This window comes from Mustela erminea, chromosome 4 (assembly GCF_009829155.1).
Source record: "Mustela erminea isolate mMusErm1 chromosome 4, mMusErm1.Pri, whole genome shotgun sequence".
Lineage (NCBI taxonomy): Eukaryota > Metazoa > Chordata > Mammalia > Carnivora > Mustelidae > Mustela > Mustela erminea.
Window position 1 is genome coordinate 30,560,676 of NC_045617.1, and position 21,913 is coordinate 30,582,588.

The 21,913-nt window shown below is 33.9% G+C and overlaps 1 protein-coding gene and 1 pseudogene across 2 annotated transcripts in view; one reads left to right on the forward strand and one right to left on the reverse strand.

Annotated features, from left to right (window-relative positions):
* ASCC3 (activating signal cointegrator 1 complex subunit 3) overlaps nt 1-21,913 on the forward strand; it is a 336,284-nt gene that overhangs the window by 81,742 nt on the left and 232,629 nt on the right. For both annotated transcript variants that reach the window (XM_032338962.1, XM_032338961.1), the window contains exons 9-10: nt 11,186-11,386; nt 11,842-11,982. In XM_032338962.1, coding sequence (XP_032194853.1) covers nt 11,186-11,386; nt 11,842-11,982 — 342 coding nt within the window. The remainder of the gene's footprint in view (nt 1-11,185; nt 11,387-11,841; nt 11,983-21,913) is intronic.
* Nucleotides 7,182-7,853, reverse strand: LOC116588190 (annotated as a pseudogene).

The following is a 21,913-nucleotide window of genomic DNA, read 5'->3' on the forward strand; positions in this document are numbered from 1 at the left end:
AATCCGTTATTTGTGGACATTCAACTTATATCTATTTTTTCTTGTAAATGTCGTTTTAGCAAATGTCTTTGTGCTTATTTCCTGGCATTTTTGTTCAGTTAGTTTAAGTTGGATAAATTTTTTGAAGTGGGATTTTTAGGTTAAATATATGCAAATTTATTAACATTAACCATTTATAAGTAATGTATATAATGCATTTGAAGATATAAACATTATCAAGAATAATCATTTTTTTGAAAATTGTAAACACTTGGTTTAATAAAAATTCTCTTTGCCTTTATTCAGTTATTAGTATGGTCAGTATGTTCATTGAGTTTGCATTTTTATTTTTATTAAATTAGGTTACTTTGCTAAAAATTAGCATAAGAAATAAAAGTGTAAAGTAATGAAATCAGGAAGCCTTATAAGCTTTTAACTGGGATTTTTAAATTTGGATTTTGGTATTAGATTTGCTCTGCTTGCTGCCTACTGGCCATTTATCTTTGGGCAGATTCTTCGAACCTGCTTTGCCCAGTGTCCCCATCTTTAAAATAAGGAGGGCATTTATAGTGATGAGCACTGTATTTAAGTGATAAGTCACTAAATTCTACACCTGAAACTAATATTTCACTGTATGTTAAAAAACTGAAAATTAAGTAAAAACTTGAAGAAATGTAAAAAATAAAATAAAATAAGGTCTTTTTATAAAGACCTATGTCATGATGTTTCTTTGGGTATTAAATGAAATAATCGCCTTCTAGTATTTAAAAGTCTCATATGTATTATGTGCTCAATAGAAATGCTAACTATTACTATTATTAAATGGATTAGTGAACAATTATCAACTTAAATAATAAAGAATATATTATCTTATGTATTTGTAATCCAAGATCATTGAAGATAACATTTTAATATTTGTGTTATATCATGTTAGTTTACTGATCTTGACACAGATCATCTAGTTTGGGATTGGCATATTCAGTGAAATAGTATGTGAAGTCTTCTCTCTTTTTTTTTTTTAATTTATTTTTTAAAGTTAGAGTATGGAGGTGTGTAGTAGTTTAGTTGGGGACCTAGTAACAGGTTCCTTGTAGTCCAGATTTACCTGGTGCACCATGAGTTGTTGAGGACAGAGAAAAAGTCCTCACAGCTTGAGACTTTGTGGCTAGTGTTCAATATACATTGCATGAATGGGAGAATACAGTTTAGATGATGGCAGGAATATAGTTTAACTTTTGCATTTAATAACATATCTGATTCTGTGATGAAACCATAGAGTCTTGTGTGAGGCCATAGGTCTAATGTATCAGGTATTGGAGGTAAGAAGAATCTGCCATTCTTCTATTCCTGAATGTTTCAGAGATACCCTTGAGTAGCTAGGTGTATTCAGATGAAAAATAGAATGTCAGGGAGGAGAGTGAGTGGAGGAATACATGATTTAAGATAATTTGAAGGGTCTTCAGAAGAGTAATTCAATTTATCTTTTTGTCTCTGGAGGGTAAAATAGGAATAATGAGAAGAACTTTTTAATATGAAATGTTTTTGAAATACTTAACTCACTTAGGATTCTCTATTTAATTAGATACTTCTTCATTTTTTAAAGAAGTCACTTGTATCTCTTTTTGTGTCTCTTTTGCATAGGTATTATCATGTTTCAAAAGCTAGAAACCTATAAATAGTGCGAAGTCTCCTATTCTATCTCTGTTCTTCATCTGCCCAGATCCCTACTTCCTTCTTTAATAACCACTGTTTAGAATTTATGTATTCATCTTGAATCTTTAAAAACAACTAAATATAGATTCTTATTCTCTTCCTCCCACCCCCACCAAATTTGAACAAAAAATAGCATATTAAATGCTGTTCTGCACCTTACTTTTTTCACATAACAAGATATTTCCAGAATAGGAAATGTTCTTGTTCTGCAGAGAGGTTTTTTTTTTTTCTTCTCAGAGTTTTTTTCTGGCCTCCTAGAATTCCATTGTATTGATGTGCCATAATTTATTCACTTTAGTACTCTCTTGATGACATTTGGTACCACAGGTAATTTTGTGATGAGTAATCTTACAAGTGCACCATTTTCTATGTGTGCAAATATGCTTTTTTTTAAAAAAAAGTGAAATTTCTAACCCCAGGATTATATACATTTGTTAGAGAAAGATTGCTGTGTTCCCAAAATGAAATATCATACTTTGAAAGAATGTGTCTGTGTTTGTTGGAAAGTGTTTATCTATAACATTGAGTTTCAAACTATTAATTCTTTTTTTTTTAGTTTTTTAAAATTTTATTTATTTGACAGAGAGAGAGATCACAAGTAGGCAGAGAGGCAGGCAGAGAGAGAGGAGAAGCAGGCTCCCTTCTGAGCAAAGAGCCCAATGGTGGACTCGATCTCAGGACCCTGAGATCATGACCTGAGCCGAAGGCAGAGGTTTAACCCACTGAGCCACCAGGTGCCCCTGTTATTTCATATATTGATTCAGTCACCCAAACACAAAAATTTTATGTAACAGTATTTGCTCTTATATATGATATGCTGCACTATGTTTTTTCTTTTCTATTCTTTCAAAATGCTGATTACCATCCACTAAATTGATTTCATAACCCACTAGTGGAAGGTAACCTTTTGTTATACACTGACCAGAGTTTAGTTGACCAACTTCATTATATGTGGTAGGAGTCTCTAGTTGCAGTCTCCTAAGAACTCCCTACAATTTTTTGCAGCTAAAATAAAGAAATAAACATAGTTTTTAGTGATTTTTAGAAACTCTCTCAGAAATGATATTTTGTTATCTTTGGACTCAGATGTTATGATATTTTAAAATAATAGCATGTATAGCATATGTTGCTATATCTACATAAAAGATATAAATATGTAAAAATACAGGTATAAGTATTTATCTTGGATTGGGTATAAATCAGCCAAGCAGTTTCTTGAGGATAAATTATTTCTTGAGGATAAAGAGTAAAGATAGAATGTTAAGTATGCCTGACCATAATTTTTATGTTCTATGACATGCTAAGTATTTGATTATTTTTAGGTTTTCTAATGCTATCTTAGTGCCAAGAAGGTTTTAAAAATGTAAAAGTTATGTTTCAAAACACTGCCTTTTTTTCTCCAAGAACAAATTTAACAGGGACTAATGTCCAAGGTAATATCTAGTTTTGCTGGAAGCTGCAGTGAATGAATGTAGAAAAAAAATAGTTTGGCTAGGTTATATGATACCTATTAGAAAACATGTATCACACTTAAATAATGTTAGCAGAATAATATATACCCAGCTCCTGTTCTGGAGTTAGTCATTGTGTTTAACATAGAGTGTCATAAGTATTGCTTGATTTATGAAAATTCATCAGTGATGCAGCTCACAGATGAGAATTGGTTTAATTAGAATGACTCAGCTGAAGCAAGTACAGGAAAGAAAAATAATTGAATATTTTCTTTGTGCCAAGTACTATGGTAGGTATTAGGAGGATGAAGATGAAAAACATAATTCCCAACCCTTAGTACACTCATTTTTTTTTAAAGATTTTTTTTTCTTTCAGAGAGAGAAAGAACACAAGCAGGAGGGGCCGAGGGAGAGAGAGAATCTTAAGCAGACTTTGTGCTGACCTTGGAGCCCAACACGGGGCTTGATCTCAAGACCCTGAGATCATGACCTGAGTTAGACACTAAACCTACTGTGCCACCCAGGCACCCTAGTAGTCTCATATTCTAAAGGGAAATAACTGTTTATATTTATCATTTAGCACTTAAGAGACTGTAAGTAATTTTTGTTTGATTAGGTGAAGTTTTGTCAACCTTTAATAAAGGTGAGTAGTAAGGCTTCAGTCGGGACCAGTTTAGTATATTAGTATGTGGTGCATGCTTAGACCTAACTGCTGTACTGTTGTTGACTGGGTTGGAATATAGAAATAAGTATTACATGTATATATATATATGTATATATATATACATATATATATATAAAAGAAATAAGTATTAGTGATTTAGTCATTGTTGGAAAAGAAGATTAATTCTAGTCTTTAAGGCATGGAACAAATGATTACTCATTTTTTTTGTTTGTTTCTTTGCTTACTAAGGATGACCTTATTAAGAATGAGAGGTCAGATAAAACTAATTTTCTTTCTGTTCCTGGAAGCATCCTCGATAATAGCTCTTCTGAGTTCCAAGACCCTCAGATTATGGCAGGGCCTTTGAGACCATCTTAGGATTTTGTACGCTGTCCTAAGAGTCTTTCCTATGATTCATTCTGTTATGTTTTGACAATATATTTGTCAGGTATTTTATAATATTTTAAATATTATATAAGTTAGCTGGGTGCTTCTAGAGCTGCACCATTTTATACAGTAGCCACTAACTACATGTGCTGTTGAACAGTCTTGAAGGAGGTAGGGGTGGAAGGATAGGCAAAATAGGTGAAAGGGATTAAGAGGTACATACTTCAGTTATATAAAATAAGTAAGTCACAGGGGTGAAAAGTACAACATAGGGAACACAGTAAGAGTATAATAATTTGTACAGTGACAGATGGTGACTACACATATCATGGTCAGGCATGTTGTTATGTATAGAATTATCAAATCAGTATGTTGTACACCTGAAACTACTAATATGATATGTCAACTATATTTCATTAAAAAAAATTTAAAACAAATAAAAGAAATATGGCTGGTCTGGATTGAGATATGCTTTAAGTGTAAAATATACTTATTGCTCAGATTTGTTATGAAAAAAGAATAATTTTTATTATGTATTGAAAAGATATTTTAAATATATTGGGTCAAATAAAATTTTTATGAAATTGATTTCAATTTTTAAAAACTTTTTGAATATTTCTTCTAGAAAGTTAAAATTTACATGCATGGTTTACATTTCCTTTTTAATTTTTTTTAAATTTTATTATTTATTTAACAAGCAGAGATCACAAGCAGGCAGAGAGGCAGGCAGAGAGAGAGGGAGAAGCAGGCTCCCTGTTGAGCAGAGAGCCTGATGCGGGACTGGATCCCAGGACCCCTGGATCATGACCTGAGTTGAAGGCAGAGGCTTTAACCCACTGAGCCACCCAGGCACCCTTAAATTTTTATTATTGAAGGATAATGTGACATTTTATTTTAGGTCTGCTACTAATGTGTAACCTTGGGAAAGTCAGTGTAACTCTCTGATAATGAGTTGTTGTTTTTTTAAAAGATTTTATTTATTTGAAAGAGAGAACAGATAAATGGGAAAGAGGGGTAGAGGGGAGGGAGAAGCAGGCTGAGCAGGGAGCCTGACATGGGGTTTGATCCAGTAACTCTGGGATCATGGCCTAATCTGAAGGCAGATGCTTAACCAGCTGAGCCAGCCAGGCATCCCCTGAAAATTAGTTTCTTAAAAAAAAAAAATCCTTGACTTTTCCATTGACCTCCAAAGTCAGATGCAATTGCCTGTTTGAAATTTCAATTTGGACATATAAGAAGTTCTTAAAATGTAGTGTTTTTTTCTTTTCCTCTTTTACTCTGTCTTTTTAATCTTCCTTATATAGCATCAGTAGAACTGCCATCTATCTACTTAAGGGAAAAAGGTCGTCTTTGATTTATGTCTCTTTTTTTTAATCCACTCTCACATTTAAGTTGTTATCAAATCCTATTAGCTGTACCTCAAAAATGTAGTCTGTATCCTCCTACCTCACTTTCCATTCCAGCATCACCCTCCACCTGTACTACTGGTATAGTTGTCTACAATTTCCCAATCTGTTCTTCACATAGTAGCCAAGTAGGCCTTTAAAAAATACATTTGTCATTCCTTACTTGAAATCATGCAGAGACCTTCTCTTGTATCCAAGCTCTTTACCAAGACCTACGGTTTCTCCATGACTCCTATCTCCCTTTCCTGTTAATATCCTCTTCCTCTGTATTACACTGTTCCTTGAAAGGGAAGTATATGTGAAATGACCTCTAAAGGCCATGGGAGCCCTAAGACTGAAGATAAAGGCTGACAAGTCCAGCTTGACAAGAAATGGCTTATTAAGGGGACTTAGAGGTACAAGTGTATCTTGGGCAGCTGCAAGAGGAGTAGATCTCTACAATCCCATTTCCCTTAACACTTGCTTTTATAGCCCTAGAGACTGGGAGTCCATACTGGGGGGACAATCCAAGAGGAGAATATTTAAGAATAAGTGTGTGTCATAGTCAGATCTCTGGGGGCATGTCCAGAGGTTATGTCCCAAGGGCATACTTAACGTTGCGTGGTTAACTAAAAGAAAAAGATGTTGGAGGGATAGGAGGCTGTGCTCTAGAAGTTTTAGGTGCTGGAACCCTCATAGTGACAGATTTGTCCAAAATGGCATTAGTTTGGTTCACATTTATTCCATGTATTAAAAATTAATTCAGGGCGCCTGGGTGGCTCAGTGGGTTAAGCCGCTGCCTTCGGCTCAGGTCATGATCTCAGGGTCCTGGGATCGAGTCCCGCATCGGGCTCTCTGCTCAGCAGGGAGCCTGCTTCCCTCTCTCTCTCTCTATGCCTGCCTCTCTGACTACTTGTGATTTCCCTCTGTCAAATAAATAAATAAAAAAAAAATCTTTAAAAAAAAAAATTAATTCATATCAGTGTTTGAAATAATCTGAATGTGTATTTTCTCTCTAATATCTTTATTACAAGTTGTGTAACTACCTTTTTGACCATTTAAACAAAAAATATATGTAATAAGTAAATAAATGCAGCATAATAAATATTTGCCAAGTGAGCAGATGATAATCCCAGCCATGAATGGGTGAGATTTTCTTTAATATGTCCTATTAAGAAGGTGAGATTTTCTTTAATATGTCCTATTTAGAAGGCCAATCTGCATGGTTAGAATACCCCATAATAAAGTTTTCAATACCATGTGAAAGCTCTTTTAGGAGAGGAAAGATACAGCTGTAGTCTGATGAAAGGTTTTTAAATATCTTACAATGAAAAATATATAATGTGCCTTAAATATTTTATACACTGAAATTTTATGTACAAGAGGCTTAACAAGAAAATAAGGCATCACAGACTATGGCTGAAAGAAGTTTTGAGTGGTGTAAGAGACCTGATATTGTATTAGTAAAATTCCAAAGAATTTATTATCAACACTAAAAACATCATAAAGTGTACATAAAGTGATAAACCTTTACAAGGAAAAGCAACAGTGCAAGTTTACACACGTTGCTGAAGGCAAAGAGTAAGAGCAAAAGAGAACTCCAGTTGGAATGTTGAGTTTGTTCCTACAGTCTCCTCTTGATTTAAACACTCAGGACACACTGAATGAAATCATCATATAGGGGAAATTCACAACACCTTGTGAAGCAGTATCCCATCTTGGAAAGCTGTCTGTTAGAGCTCGCAGTTTGACGCAGCAGGTGATGTAGTCATTGAAGGTGATCTTGAAATTGGTGCTGTATCAGTTTGCTGTTGAAGTCATGGCTTAGGAACTCGATTGAAATCCCACTGTGGTCAGGGCCTTCTGCAGTTCCTGAGGATCTACTCTTCCACTCCAGTCACTGTCAAAACTGATGAACTGTTGTGTCCAGGCATTCAGAACAGCCCAGAGTTCTTTACATTCACTGAAACCCATTGTGCCTGACCTGTTTCTAGCCAGCATTGAAATCATAAGCTGACAAGTCTCCATGTTAAAAGGTTTGTGCCAGCAGTGCCCATGTCAGGCATCTCTGCAGTTCAGCAGCATCTGTTTGTCCAGCTACAGCAGCAAAGGAACATACAGGGGATCCTGAGCTTGTCTGGGAAATGTAGGTCCTCCAGGACCCCCTCCATACCTGTCTGGGTAGTACCTGCTGATAGCACCAGAGTGGCCTGGGTACACCATGGTGCAAACTCTGCCACCTCCCTCACTTGTAACAGTATTTTAAGGATTCTTTTGCAGTGTTCTATTGAAATGAATGTAGAGTCTTATTAATGGGCAAAGTAAATCATCGTGTAATATTAAATAGTAAATTGGGTGGTTTGTTTTCGAAACTAGAGAAACTGAGTTCAGGTCCCATCTTTTCCACAATTTATTAGCAATGTGGACTGGAGTGAATTATTTAACTTTTCGGGACCTCAGCTTCCTGTGCTGATTCCTTCACATTGTCTTTCCAAAAAAAGACCTTTAGTGGTCTTCATAGTCTGGTCATGGCTTACTTTTTTTTTTTTTTTTTTTTAAATCTTCATCATCTTTGCTATTCTATCCTTCCCTATCCTTTATGCAATTACAGTTGACCATTTGTACAACTTGGAGGTTGGGGCACCAACCTCCCATGCAGTCAAATCTGCATATAACTTTTGACTCCCGAAAAACTTACCTACTAAGAGGCTACTATTGACCAGAAGCCTTACTAATGACATAAACAGTTCATTAAAACATATTCTGTATGTTGGATGTATTATATACTGTATTCATCCAGTAAAGTATGCTAGGGAAAAGGAAACTTTAAGAAAATCATGTGAAAGAGAAAATACATTTACAGTACTGTACTATAAAAAAAATCTGTGTATAAGTGGATCTGTGCAGCTCAATCCTATGTTGTTCAAGAGTCATCTGTACTAATTTTTAGCTAGTTCCAGGTGTTTTTCTTTTTTTCTTTTTTTAAGATTTTATTTATTTGAGATAGAGTGCATCCACTCAAGAGAGAGCAAGTACTCCCTTTTGTATGTACTTTTTTTCCTCTTGGATAAAACCTAGAAGTGATATGGCCAGATCACATGTTAATTGTATGTTTAACTTCTAAAAAATTACCAAATTATTTTCCAAAGTGATTGTACTATTTGTACATTCCTACCAGCCATAGGTATGAGTGCCAGTTTCTCCACATCCTCACCAACACTGGCAGTGGGCAGTTTTTAAAATTTTAGCCATTTTAATAGACATGTAATGTTATCTCATTGTGGTTTTAACTTTCATTCTCCTAATAACTAATAATGTTGAGCATCTTTTTGTTGTGCTGCCATCCAGGTATTTTCTTTGGTGAATTGATTGTTCAAATCTTTTGCCCATTTTAAAAATTAGATTTTTTGCTTTCTTACTGTTGTGTTCAGAGAATCCTTTATATATTCCATTACCAAATGTATGCTTCACAAAGATTGTTTTCCATGCTGGCTTCTTTCATTTTCTTAGTAATGTCTTAAAGATTATGTTTTTTTCGTTTCGCTTAAGTTGAGTTTATCAATTTGTTCATTTATAGGTTATGGTATATTTAAGACATCTTGGCCTAACTCAAGTAACTTTTCATGTCATCTGCATGGTCAAATTTATTGACATAAAGTTGTTTATTAATATTTACCTATTTTTTTCAATATCTGTAGCATCTGTAATAATGTCACTATTCTCATTCTTGATGTCAGTAATTTCTGCCTTCTCTCTTTTATTTCTGATCAGTCTGGCTAGAGATCAATCAGTTTAGGTGGCCATTCTCAAAGAATGAGCTTTCCTGTTTTCCATTTTGTTGATATCTACTTCAATCCTTACTATTTACTTCATTCTGCTTACTTTGGTTTTAATTTTCCTTTTTTTATTTTGGAAGGTGAAGATATCTACTTAAAACTTTTCATCGCTTTTCATATAAGTGGTTGGTGCTATATATTCCTCCCTAAGTATTTCTTCAGCAGCATCCACAAATCCTAATATGTTGAGCTTACTCTTTCCCTCAGTTAAGAATACTCACTAATTTCCTATTGATTTTTTCTTTCATCCATGGGTTATTTAGCAAGCATGTTATTTAATTTCAAATATTTGAGTATTTCCTAAGGATATTTTTGTTAAGGATTTCTGATTTCATTCCTTTGTGATCAGATGGCATACTTTGTATAGACTAGTTTTTAATTTATTGAGACTTGTGTTATGGCCCAGAATATAGTATATTTTTTAAATGTTTTACAAACACTTGAAGAGAATTTGTATTCTACTGCTGTTAGATGAATAAATGTCGGTAGGTCAAATTGGTTCATAGTGCTATTCAAGTCTGCTTATAACCTTGTCGATTTTCACGCCTACTTGTTCTGTCAAGTGTTGAAAGGGATATTGAATTCATTTGTATGTCTTGAGTTTTTGCTTCATACATTTTAAAGATCTATTATAGATATATAAGCATTTAGGACTGTTATGCCTTCTGATTAATTATTCTCTGTCATTATAAACTGACTGTCTTTATTCCTGGTAGGATTCTTGGCTTTAGAATTTATTTTTTCTGACATTAATTTAGCCATTCCAGTTTTCTATCACTAATCTTACCCAGTTTTTTCTTTACTCTAATACATTGTAGTTTTCATTTCTCAAGACTTTTCATATGAAAGACCTTAGGGAAAATTATTTAACCACTCAATTTTCTTCTTTATTAAAAGGGCATAATAAAAGTACCTGGGGGGCCTGGATGGCTCAGTCAGTTGAGCGTCTGACTCTCGATTTTGGCTTAGGTCATGATCTTGGGGTTGTAAAATCAAGCTTTGCTTCTGGCTCCCTGCTCAGCCAGGAGTCTGCTTCTCTCTTTCTCTCCGTCTACCCCTCCTCCCCAACATGTGCATGCATGCATGCTTTCTCCCTCTACCTTCCTCTCTCTCCAGATAAATAAATGAAATTTCTTTAAAAAAAAAAAATATATATATATATATATATATGTACCTATACCATGGAATTATTTTGAGAATTAAATAAATATATCAAAGTGCTCACAACTAATATGTATCACAGTGTAAATTCTGAATGAATATAATCTGCAGCTATTGTTCCTACTATTATGACTGCAATTAAAAAAGATATTTTTAAATCCATAATGTGTTGAAGCACAGTTTCCTATTCATTTATATGCCCAGGAAATTTCTTGTTTGGACTTTAGTTATCTTCAATTTACTAAGCTAGAATATCATTATATAAACTCAAAACATACCTGTGTTTCATTTTATTGCCTTATGTTATTTATCATTGTTTTGTATTTAAGATCATGTACAAAGATACAGATACATAGTGTCATTATCATATTTTTCAAATTTAGTGAGTATGCAACTCCAAAATTCTTTAGAATCATATAGTAGTTGTGAGTTCTCAACTGCACACTTTGGTTTAAATATTGGACATATTGAGAGACTGAACAAATTAGGCGTCTTTTTTTTTTTAATCAAAAGAAGTAAATATTTGCATTTAGTATTTTGTATGGGTCCTTCACATTATCATCATTTATAATGAGTCATTTTTTTTTCTCTCTTTCTTTCTTTCTTTAGATTGGGCAGCTGGCTTTTAAAGGAATGAGGAGACTCAATAGAATCCAGTCAATCGTGTTTGAGACCGCCTACAACACCAATGAGAACATGCTGATTTGTGCCCCTACTGGGGCTGGAAAGACCAACATTGCAATGCTTACAGTTTTACATGAAATACGCCAGCATTTTCAACAAGGTGTTATCAAAAAGAATGAATTTAAGGTAGGAAATTAACAAGTCAGACCACAAGTTTTTAATTTATAAAATTAAAATCATTTGTAGCTATACATATTAGATGAAATCTGGAAAGTTTTAAGGATATTATTAATGATGTCATGTAAAGATTGCTGCTTGATTTACTCTATTACTAGAAAGGCAGTCCCTATTTGTGTTATGAAAATGCTGTTACCCCTGTGAAACACTGAAAATACATTTAGCTTTGAAGCAGAACCAGTGTTCAAAGCGATGAAACTATATAAACGAATCCCATTGTCCTTTAAATAGCTGCACACCTACCTAAGAAAGGTAAGTACTTTTCAGATAAACGCTATTAAAATTTTTTTACTGCTATAGTCTGCAATTATATTTCACAATAAATTTTGATTTATATTGAATGCTGTGAAACAAATGACTTGTAGTTTTTGCTCGTTCATCAAGGTAATGTTTCTTTGGCACAGATTGTATATGTTGCTCCAATGAAAGCCTTGGCAGCTGAAATGACAAATTACTTCAGCAAACGTCTGGAGCCACTGGGCATTGTTGTGAAAGAATTGACTGGGGATATGCAGTTGTCAAAAAATGAAATTTTACGAACTCAGGTATGTTGTATACTTAGGTATTTTTTGTTTAATACCAATCCTTTTTTTTTTTCAGGTAAATACAATACAAATATAATGTAATGAAATACTTTTATTTGTAATCACATATTACCTCTACAAAAGAGATTTTTGCTGGTGTTTTGTCCAATTTTATACTTCTGACTTCTGTGATTCCTGCTGTGTCTTGAATATTGTTACATGCCTGGTATAAATTTTAAGTTCATTGACAGTAATGTTCTTTTAAAACAGTAGAAAATGAGAATGTGGATAAGACCGACTTCAATTTTAAGAGCAGGAAAATATATAGCAGGAAAATATATATCCTTAAATGATTCCATTAGTATTCTAAATATTTTATAAGGCTGCTTAACATATAATAAAAATTTTTAGTCATTCTTTATTTCATCAAATAGGAAGTTACCATGTGCTTTATAAAGCACTATATTAGGGGCGCCTGGGTGGCTCAGTGGGTTAAGCCGCTGCCTTCTGCTCAGGTCATGAGCCCGCATCGGGCTCTCTGCTCGGCAGAGAGCCTGCTTCTCTCTCTCTCTCTCTCTGCCTGCCTCTCCATCTACTTGTGATTTCTCTCTGTCAAATAAATAAATAAAATCTTTTAAAAAAAATAAATAAAAATAAAGCACTATATTAGGTGAAATGCATGACAACAAAAATACTTAAGATACAGTTCCCGCCTACAAGGATCTTATATTATGACTGAATAGGCAAAAACTATATTATTAGAGCTACAACTAGATTATCATTAATTGGGTAGAATGTGTAAATAAGGTAATATTCATAATTCTTTGAAAAAATCCAACAATTGATAACTAAATATTAATGGGACAGTTCAGCCTCAGCAGTGGAGTGGAATGAATGAGGTAATATGCTGGCTGATCAGCCTGACATCTTTGCCAGCTTCTTTTCTGGCAGACAGTTGCCTGTCCTTACTGGTTATCAAATGTGTATTTTAAACATTATATATACACTATGGAGTATTATGCCTCCATCAGAAAGGATGAATACCCAACTTTTGTAGCAACATGGACGGGACTGGAAGAGATTATGCTGAGTGAAATAAGTCAAGCAGAGAGAGTCAGTTATCATATGTTTTCACTTATTTGTGGAGCATAACAAATAGCATGGAGGACAAGGGGAGATGGAGAGGAGAAGGGAGTTGAGGGAAATTGGAAGGGGAGGTGAACCATGAGAGATTATGGACTCTGAAAAACAATCTGAGGGTTTTGAAGGGGCAGAGGGAGGAACCAGGTGGTGGGGTGGGTATTGGAGAGGGCACGGATTGCATAGAGCACTGGGTGTGGTACAAAAACAACAAATACTGTTAACGCTGAAAATAAATTTAAAAAAATTATACCTGATATGTAATTAATACTATTAGAGTTTAAAGTCATGGCTTGGGGAATGGGGAATTGGAGAAAGCTGGTCAAAAGGTATACACTTCCAGTTATGAGAAAAATAAGTACTAGAGGTAAAATTTACAACATGATGACTATATCTAACTCTGCTGTATGATATGTAGGAAAGTTTTTAAGAGAGGAGATCCAAAGAGTTCTCATCACAAAGAGAATTTTTTTCTTTATATTGTATTTACATAAGATGATGGATGTTAACTAAACCTACTCTGATAATCTTTTCACAGTATATGTAAATCAGGTCATCATATTGTATACCTTAAACTTACACAGTAATGTTATGACAGTCATTTCTCAGTGGAACTAGACAAAACAAAAATGGGCAGAGGAAGTGAATAGACATTTTTCCAAAGGAGATATACAGGTGGACGGTAGGTATATGGGAAGATGGTCAGCATCACTAATCACCAAGGAAATGCAGATCAGAACTATGAGATATCACCTCACACTTGTTAGAATGACTTTTACCAAAAAGAAAGAGATAAGAGGTGCTGGAAAACGTGGAGAAAAGGGAACTCTTGGGCACCTTTAGTGGGAATGTAAATTGGTGCAGTCATTGGAAAACAACATGGAGGTTCCTCAGAAGATTAAAAATAGAACTACCATATGATCCAGCAATTCTACTCCTGGTATATATCCAAAAGAAATGAAATTAGGGTCTCAAAGATCCTATGTTCATTACAACATTATGAACAACAGCCAAGAAAAAAGAATTCTAGAGTTTAAAGATTTATTGGTGAAGGTCAGATCCCTATTTCACTTATAGTTTGATAAAAGGCAGTGATCAGGATGTAACTCTGGTTATTTTAAATATCCTTTTTATTTTATGAAATAATATAGGAGAGTATATATTTAATGTTCAGACTCTGTCACTGACAGGTTTTTAAAAAGCTATACTTTGACAAATGATTTTGTATTTCAGAAAGAGGTAGCAGAAGGAAAAATTTAATAGAACCAACAACGTAGTTTTTGTATTTATGATATGCAGAACTTTATCTTTTCCCATTTACATTATAACAGAATCTTGGATTTATTTACTTTGTTAGCATAAATAGATTTTTAACTGAAGAAAATGATCATAGAGAAAACATTATTTGAATTTTTACTACATATTTATAAGTTCAGGTAATGGAGGCAGGAGCTTGACCTTTCTTTTCCTTCAGATTTTCAGCTTCAAAATTAATTTTAAAATGTATAATGTACTTCCACTACTGTTAATTTAGGTCTTTTCATTGAAAAATTTTAATTTTGAGATAATGTAAAAGAATTTTTATTTTTTTATAAAAAGTACATAATTTTGTTAAATATTTTATCGGTGATAACACTGAGTAGTGAACTAATATTGTTATTATTCTGTCATCATATATTTTGGCTTATATTGCCTAACTGTGATATATGGTTAGATTTTGAAAACCAGACTAAGGACACCTGGGTGGCTCAGCCAGTTGAGCATCTGCCTTCGGCTCAGTTCGTAATCCCAGGGTCCTGGAACTTAGTCCCTTGTTGGGCTCCTTGCTCAGGAGGGAGCCTGCTTTTCCCTCTGCCTACCACACCCCCTACTTGTGTGCTCTTGCTCTCTCTCTGACAAATAAATAAATAAAATCTTTAAAAAATAGACTAATATGTGGAGTCTTCATTAATTACTTTGGCTAAAATTAATGTTAATTTCCAACTTGTGTTTTTTCCCATTGCCTTGAAGGAATATGAGTCTCTTATTAGTGATATGTTTTCTTTTGTAGTGATTTTTTTTTTTTTTTTGTAGTGATTCTTTGGGTTAGCATGCCCAAAACTTCATCAACTGACACCCTCAGCTACTCTAGTTACTGCTTTTCAGCCACTAGAGCTCTGCATTTAGGAAAAGCCTCAAACTTACAGATTTGGTTCTATGTGGCTGAATCTTTTTTAAAATAGATTTTTGTTCGGGTGTCAGCCTGCTTTTTTGCTTGGGACTCTTGGGTTTTCTCCCATAAATATATTAGTTTTCACTCAAACATCTGGGAGGTTTCCATATTGCTGGGCTTTTCATTTTAATTTTCAAGCTGCTTTTTTGGTTCTGAATCCTAGCTCTGAAATCTGATTTCTGGCATATTTTGCCAGTGAGGCTATGGTTTTTTATAGCTATAGCAGTGAGTGTGGGGTCATACTCTTAGGTCAGTAATTTACAAACAGGTAATTCTTACCCCTTTCATTTGTAGTTTTGACATTACTTTTCTCTCTTTTTACCACTTTCTGATGCTGTCCTGTTTCTCACAAGTTGTTTTTTATTAATTGTATACAGCCAAGTATTTTATAATTATCTGCAGGAATTCATACTACAGACTTGCTCATCTGCCATTACTGGAAGTAGAATCCAATATCCTATTTTTTTTTATTATTGCATTTATTCATATTTCAAAAGCACTAATTTTCTTTTCCTAGCAGTGAAGGTAGGAAGCTTATTTTTAAAAATTGAACTTCTCTTTTAAAAGTTTATCCACACCAAAAACCATAAGATACCTAGGAATAAACCTAACCAAGGAGGTAAAAGATCTTTACAGTGAGAACTATAGAACACTTATGAAAGAAATTGTATGGAGCACTGGGTGTGGTGAAAAAATAATGAATACTGTTTTTCTGAGAATAAATAAATTAATTTATAAAAAAATGAAATTGTAGAAGACACAATGGAAAAGATTACATGCTCATGGATTTAGTGTGTGATTTTTACTTTCATAATGTTTTATAAAGGCATATAGAGTAACAAAATTTGACTTTTAACAAATTGTCTTTATTAAAAATAATTTTTTCTGCAATTTGAACCACTCTCGAGTAGTTGAGACCATACCTATGATATACTTATCTAAAGAAATGAATTTTGTATTCTGATGGGTACAATGAAATTTAGGGAAGAAATCAAGTCTGTTTGTTCCTCTTTTATTGCTTGCAAGTCTAGCATTAAGAAATTTTCTGCAAATGATAAATTCAGCTTTGGCAGTCTCATTTCATTGTTGTGCCAAATCCAGGGCTCTTCCTCTGTATATTTCTACTTTAGTCTTTCTACACACCATTAACAGACTTTTTAAAAAAATTTTAAACCCTGCACTGATTTGGTTATTCTTACTACTATACAGCAGCAACTCTCAAAATGTGGTACAGGAACATCCTGTTTCCTAAGATCTTTCTGGACATCAGAAAGATTAAAACCAATTTTCATAGTAACATTTTTTTTTTAAAGATTTTATTTATTTCTTTGAGAGAAAGAGAGAGAGAGAGCATCAGCAGGAGTGGTAGGGGCAGAGGGAGAGGGAGAAACAGGCTCCTGGCTGAGCAGGGAGCCCAACACAGGGCTCGATCCCAGGACCCTGAAAATCATGACTTGAGCTGAAGGCTGACACTTAACTTGACTGAACCTCGCCGCTATCCTTATAGGAACATTATGATGTTCTTTTCGTTCTTATTTTCTCATAAGTATATAGTGGAGTTTTCCAGAATCTGCCTAATGTGTGATGTTATCAACAGCTAATGAAGTGACTGCTTTCTATTTTTGTGTTGTAAAAATTTCTCAGTTTCACTTTCTAGTATAAGAAATTGAGGGATGGATGGATGAATGGATGGATGGATAGACAGATAGAACAAACCTACAAATACAAGAGCTCTTCGGGGCCTCAATAATTTTAAGAGTGCAAAAGAGTTCTAAAGCCAAAACATTTTGAGAACCACTACCTGTGTAAGACAGTGGATTATCTTCACAATCTGGTGAAAACCAAACTCGTTTAAACCTTAGGTCCCAACTACTTCCCAATACAAACTACAGCCATACAGAGCATTTTTGCTTTTTCTAAAGTAACATTGCTTGGATAACACTTTCTTGAATAAACATTACTATTTTATAAGTTTCCTCATGCATTTTCTCTTTTTCATAATATGGTTCTTTATTCATTGACATTTGTCCAAATCATTCTTCCAAACTCAGTTCAGACCTAATGAGTACTTTTTTTTTGCCTGAATTCAATAGCACCATTTATTTATATTCATAAGGTAAGACCTACTCCACGAAGTCTGTGGTTTTGGATCTGGTGTGGTCTTAGAAATCTGGACCACTCTTAAATAAAATTTTGATTGCTCCTGTACTGTATCTAGCTGTGTTGTTGATGAGAATGAAAGAGTATTTATGGAAAGACAAGGGAGGTGTCACTTGAATTGAAATTATGAACCAGTCACTTTGCTAAGTGCACTATGTGTATCCTCACTCATCTTAGAAGAACGTTATTGAGAAGTGTCTCCACTTTATGGTTACAGAAAGTTAAACATCAAAATCTGCTTAGATTTTTATGTTATATTGTCAAAAGATTTATGAACATCTCCCCACCCTGACCCCACCCTTTGCTTATTTCTGAACTTTCCTAGATCTGCTCTGTGTCTTGTGTCATGTTTGTTAATTCTGTAAGGGCAGGGGCCATGTACTTGGCCTCAGTAATAGTTTATAAATTGAACCTCCTCTCTTATCTTTTCTCTTTATTCTGCTCCAGTATAAATATAGCCCTACTATCATTGATGCTAATTTTTTGTAGACCTGAAACTGCGTGGTTACTAACCTCTTCACCTTATCCTACTATCTATTCTCTTGAATTCTCAAAGATTAATAGACTGTGCCGTCACCACTGCATTTGAGATGGGGCTGCAGAGAGCAAAAGCAGGACTATTGCAGACCATTAGGAATATAGACATACTAAACTTTTATTTTTGAAGTTTTAATTTTTTGCTTTCCTTACTTTTCACTTATATAATTTTAATAGCTTTTTAATGATTCCCCTTGTAATGGTAAATAAGTTTCCCAGTAATTAATATAATTAAACATAATTTTGAAACTCCTCTGTTGTTTAAAAAAATATTTTCAGTATTGTTAGTTTGTCTTTATTTTTATAATATGGGAAACCAAATTAATTTCATTTGTACATTCTCTGTCATGCTGTTCTGATCATATTATTCTCTTGCTCATAAACTTTCATTGGTTCTTTATTGTTTATTGAATTAAATCCAACTACCTAGCTTGTTAAGAACCTTGTATAAATTAAGTATAATACGAGATGTGATTTGCTTTGTAGTTCACTAGGGACTGTCAGGTCTAGTAGCAGTTATGATTTTATTGAGGTTTGAATATAAAATTTCCATTACAAGACAAAATTACATAATTCTCAGATTTATTGTTATGAAAAAATAGTCTGTGTAGACAACAAATACCTATCTCTCATCTTCAGCTGAAAAACCACTTCATGCAGCCTCAAAGAACTCAGTAAATTTGTCATCCATGAAAACATCAATTTCTCTTTCCAACTTTTATTTTCCATTGTTCCTCATCTATGTTTATTTTTTTAATTTTATTTTTTCAGAGTTCCAAGACTCATTGTTTATGCATCAGTCAGTGTTCCATGCAATATTCTTCATCTATATTTAATTTCCCACTTATCCCCCTAATTGTATAATTTGCAGAGTTATTTTACAGTATTCATTGTCTTCTAATGGTTTCATGTGACAGTTGTGCTTTCCCTTACACCGTCATTCCACATCTCAGATTATCCTTTCTGCATCCCTTCCTGGTATCATAGATTCAGTGTTCCTTTGAGCCTCAGTGAAAATACTGGTCAGAAATTTTAGAAAAGTTTCTCCTGTCCTGGGAGTGGCTTTGTATTAAAGCAGAGCATGCGTCCTGACTTCTGAAATCATTCTCCTTTTCCTTTTCTATTTGTTTGCTCATCCTTATGCTGGGCTGAGTTTATCTGTGCAACTTTGGGAGTTGGAATAAGCTATTTTAGGTTTTGTTTGTGTTTCCCTTTTGGCTGTGCATGTAGGGAGATTCTGTTCAAATCTCTTAGGTGTAGGCAACAGCAAACAGAACCCTGAATCTGTCATATTATTCTGTTTTCGAGCTCTGGCCACCTTGGTTGGGAGACTGTGTGGTGTGCATATGCATGTGCTCAAGTCACACTCCCCTGATACACTCTTCTCTCATGACGGTTTTTATTGTATTGAGAATATACAGATACTTAGGAGTAAAGGTAGGAACAAAGGGGAGTTGGAAAAATGGGTCAGAAATTACATCATGTGTTGGGGTTTACCTGCATATCTGTGTGTTATATGTTTAATTTACCATTGCTGCTTTCTGTATAAAATCTGAGAATGTCTTTATTTCATCTCAGTTCCTGAAAGATATTTTTGCTGGATACAGACTTTTACATTGTCAGTTCTTTCAACGCTTGAAAAATACGCCACTTTTTTCTGGCCTCCAAGGTTTCCAGAGAAATAGCCACTGTCATTCAAATTGTTCTTCCTCTGTAGGTAACATGTTTCTTTTAAGATTCTTTCTCTGTTTCTAGTTTGCAGAAATTTGATTATGGTATGTCGAGTTGTGGATTTGTTGGGTTCATACTGTTTAGTGTTTGTTTAGCTTCTTGAGTCTGTAGGTTTGTCAAATTTGGGACACTTTGAACTTCTCTTTCTTCAGCCCATCATTCTTTCTCCTCTCCTTGGACTCCATGGATAAGAATGTTAGATCTTCTGTTACAGTCCCACAGGATGCTGAGATCAGTTCATTTTTTAAAACCTATTTTCTCGTTGTTGTTCAGATTTGATAAATTCTATTGATCTATCTTTGAGTCCACAGATTTTCATCTGTGTCTGTATTCTTGCTATTGAGCTCTTGCAGTGAGTTTTTAATTTAGGTTGTTACAGTTTTCATTTTTAAACTTTCTGTTTGGTTTTTCTTTTCTGAGACTTTTTTTTTTTTTCCCCCAATGATGTCAAGTAAGTTCGAAACTGCTCCCAGAAGAATTTTTCTGGCAGTTGCTTTAAATGTTTTGTCAGGTAATTCTGACAGATGGGAAGGTAAATAGATGTAATATAACAAGTTAATATTTTCTCAGCAGACAGTTTTGTATCCAAGCACATCAGAGGACAAAGTAACTTCTAAGAATAGTGAGTTTGGTTTTAAATATGTTGAACATGGGAAGATTGTTGAAGTTTATAAATATAACTGAATTGCAAGGACAGAGTAGTCCAAAAGGACTCTAGAAACATTCCTGGAATTTGAAATATAATGTTATTTAGTGGGTTTTCATTATGTAATTCCTAATGTATCTGGTGAAATGTGTTAAATGCTCTCTATCTAGAGATTAGGATTTCCTGAATCTCATTAACTTTGTCTTCTTTGCTCTGCAAAAGATTTAATTTTTTTATAGGAGTGTATTAAAACACACACACACACACACACACACACACACACACACACACACACAAAACAGCAAAATGATATAAACTAAAGGTTAGGTAAGAGAGGTAGTAGGGTAAAGGAAAATAAAGACCAGGTTAAATAGAGAAGCCAAGAACAAATACTAATACAATAATACATTTAACAAAGTTGAGGAAGGTTTGACCAATTTTATACATCACAGTGACCATTTGCTTAAGAGAAACCATTCTTGAGAATAACAGACAAAAATGTTTCTCAAGGGCCCTTAAAGAGAGAAAAATCAGTAATCTAATAAAACAAATCTTCAATAACATCTCCTAATTTGTGGCCTTCCCTTTGTTGCCTATTTGTCAGAAATTTAGAACCCTGGAAAAGGAACTCTTCTAGGATAAAATAGGAAATAATGTAATTGTGGTGCATCCTAAGCCTTGAAACAAACTTATGATAGGCATTTCAGTTTTATTTTCTATAACTAATGCAAAGCAATATAGGAATAAAATGGGGCCATTTTACTATTAAAACTGATTTTCAGTTTTTGAAACATAACATTTTATTACAATTTTTTAAAATTCTGCTTTGTTTCATTTTATGTAATTTAAGTGAAAAACTGAGGTCATCAATATTTTTATTGGTCCTATGAATGAATCATTGACCTTGAGATAAATTTAATGTGTTAAACCTGGACTTAGAGGTTAGCAGGAGGGAATGGCCTAAAGGGTGGTGTTCTCAGGCATGTTTGGATCATAGACTAGTGAAAATCTGATCACAGGAATTTAAATTGGGGATGCAGATAAACAAAAATATAAAATTTTGCATAGTCTGTTGTAATAGTTCATTCCACTCAGATGAAACAATCGTAGGCAAGTTAACCATTCTTTTGAAAGGAGAGGGTACTGTGAATTACAATCTTGGAGTCTCTTTGTTGGATAAATCAGCCATTAAAATCTGTACATACTTGAATTGGCCCTCAATTTTAGTTAGAAGAACACACTATAGATTTTAACTGCATTGGGCTGACACTTGCTGGTTGCTTTCCCATGTTGAAAATCAAATGTTTTATATAAGAGTGATGAAGTATATATTATTAGGCATTCACTTATATATTAAATCGTTATATTGTTAGCTATGATGCAAAACAGCTGAAAAAGTTTCATAAACTTTATTCAATCAAAAGTGTGCAATTATGAAGCGATGAAGATCTGATCAGTGAGATTCTGATTTTGTAGAAATTAAAATGATTCTTGAAAACTCCAGGGTAAATATTTTTCATGAATCT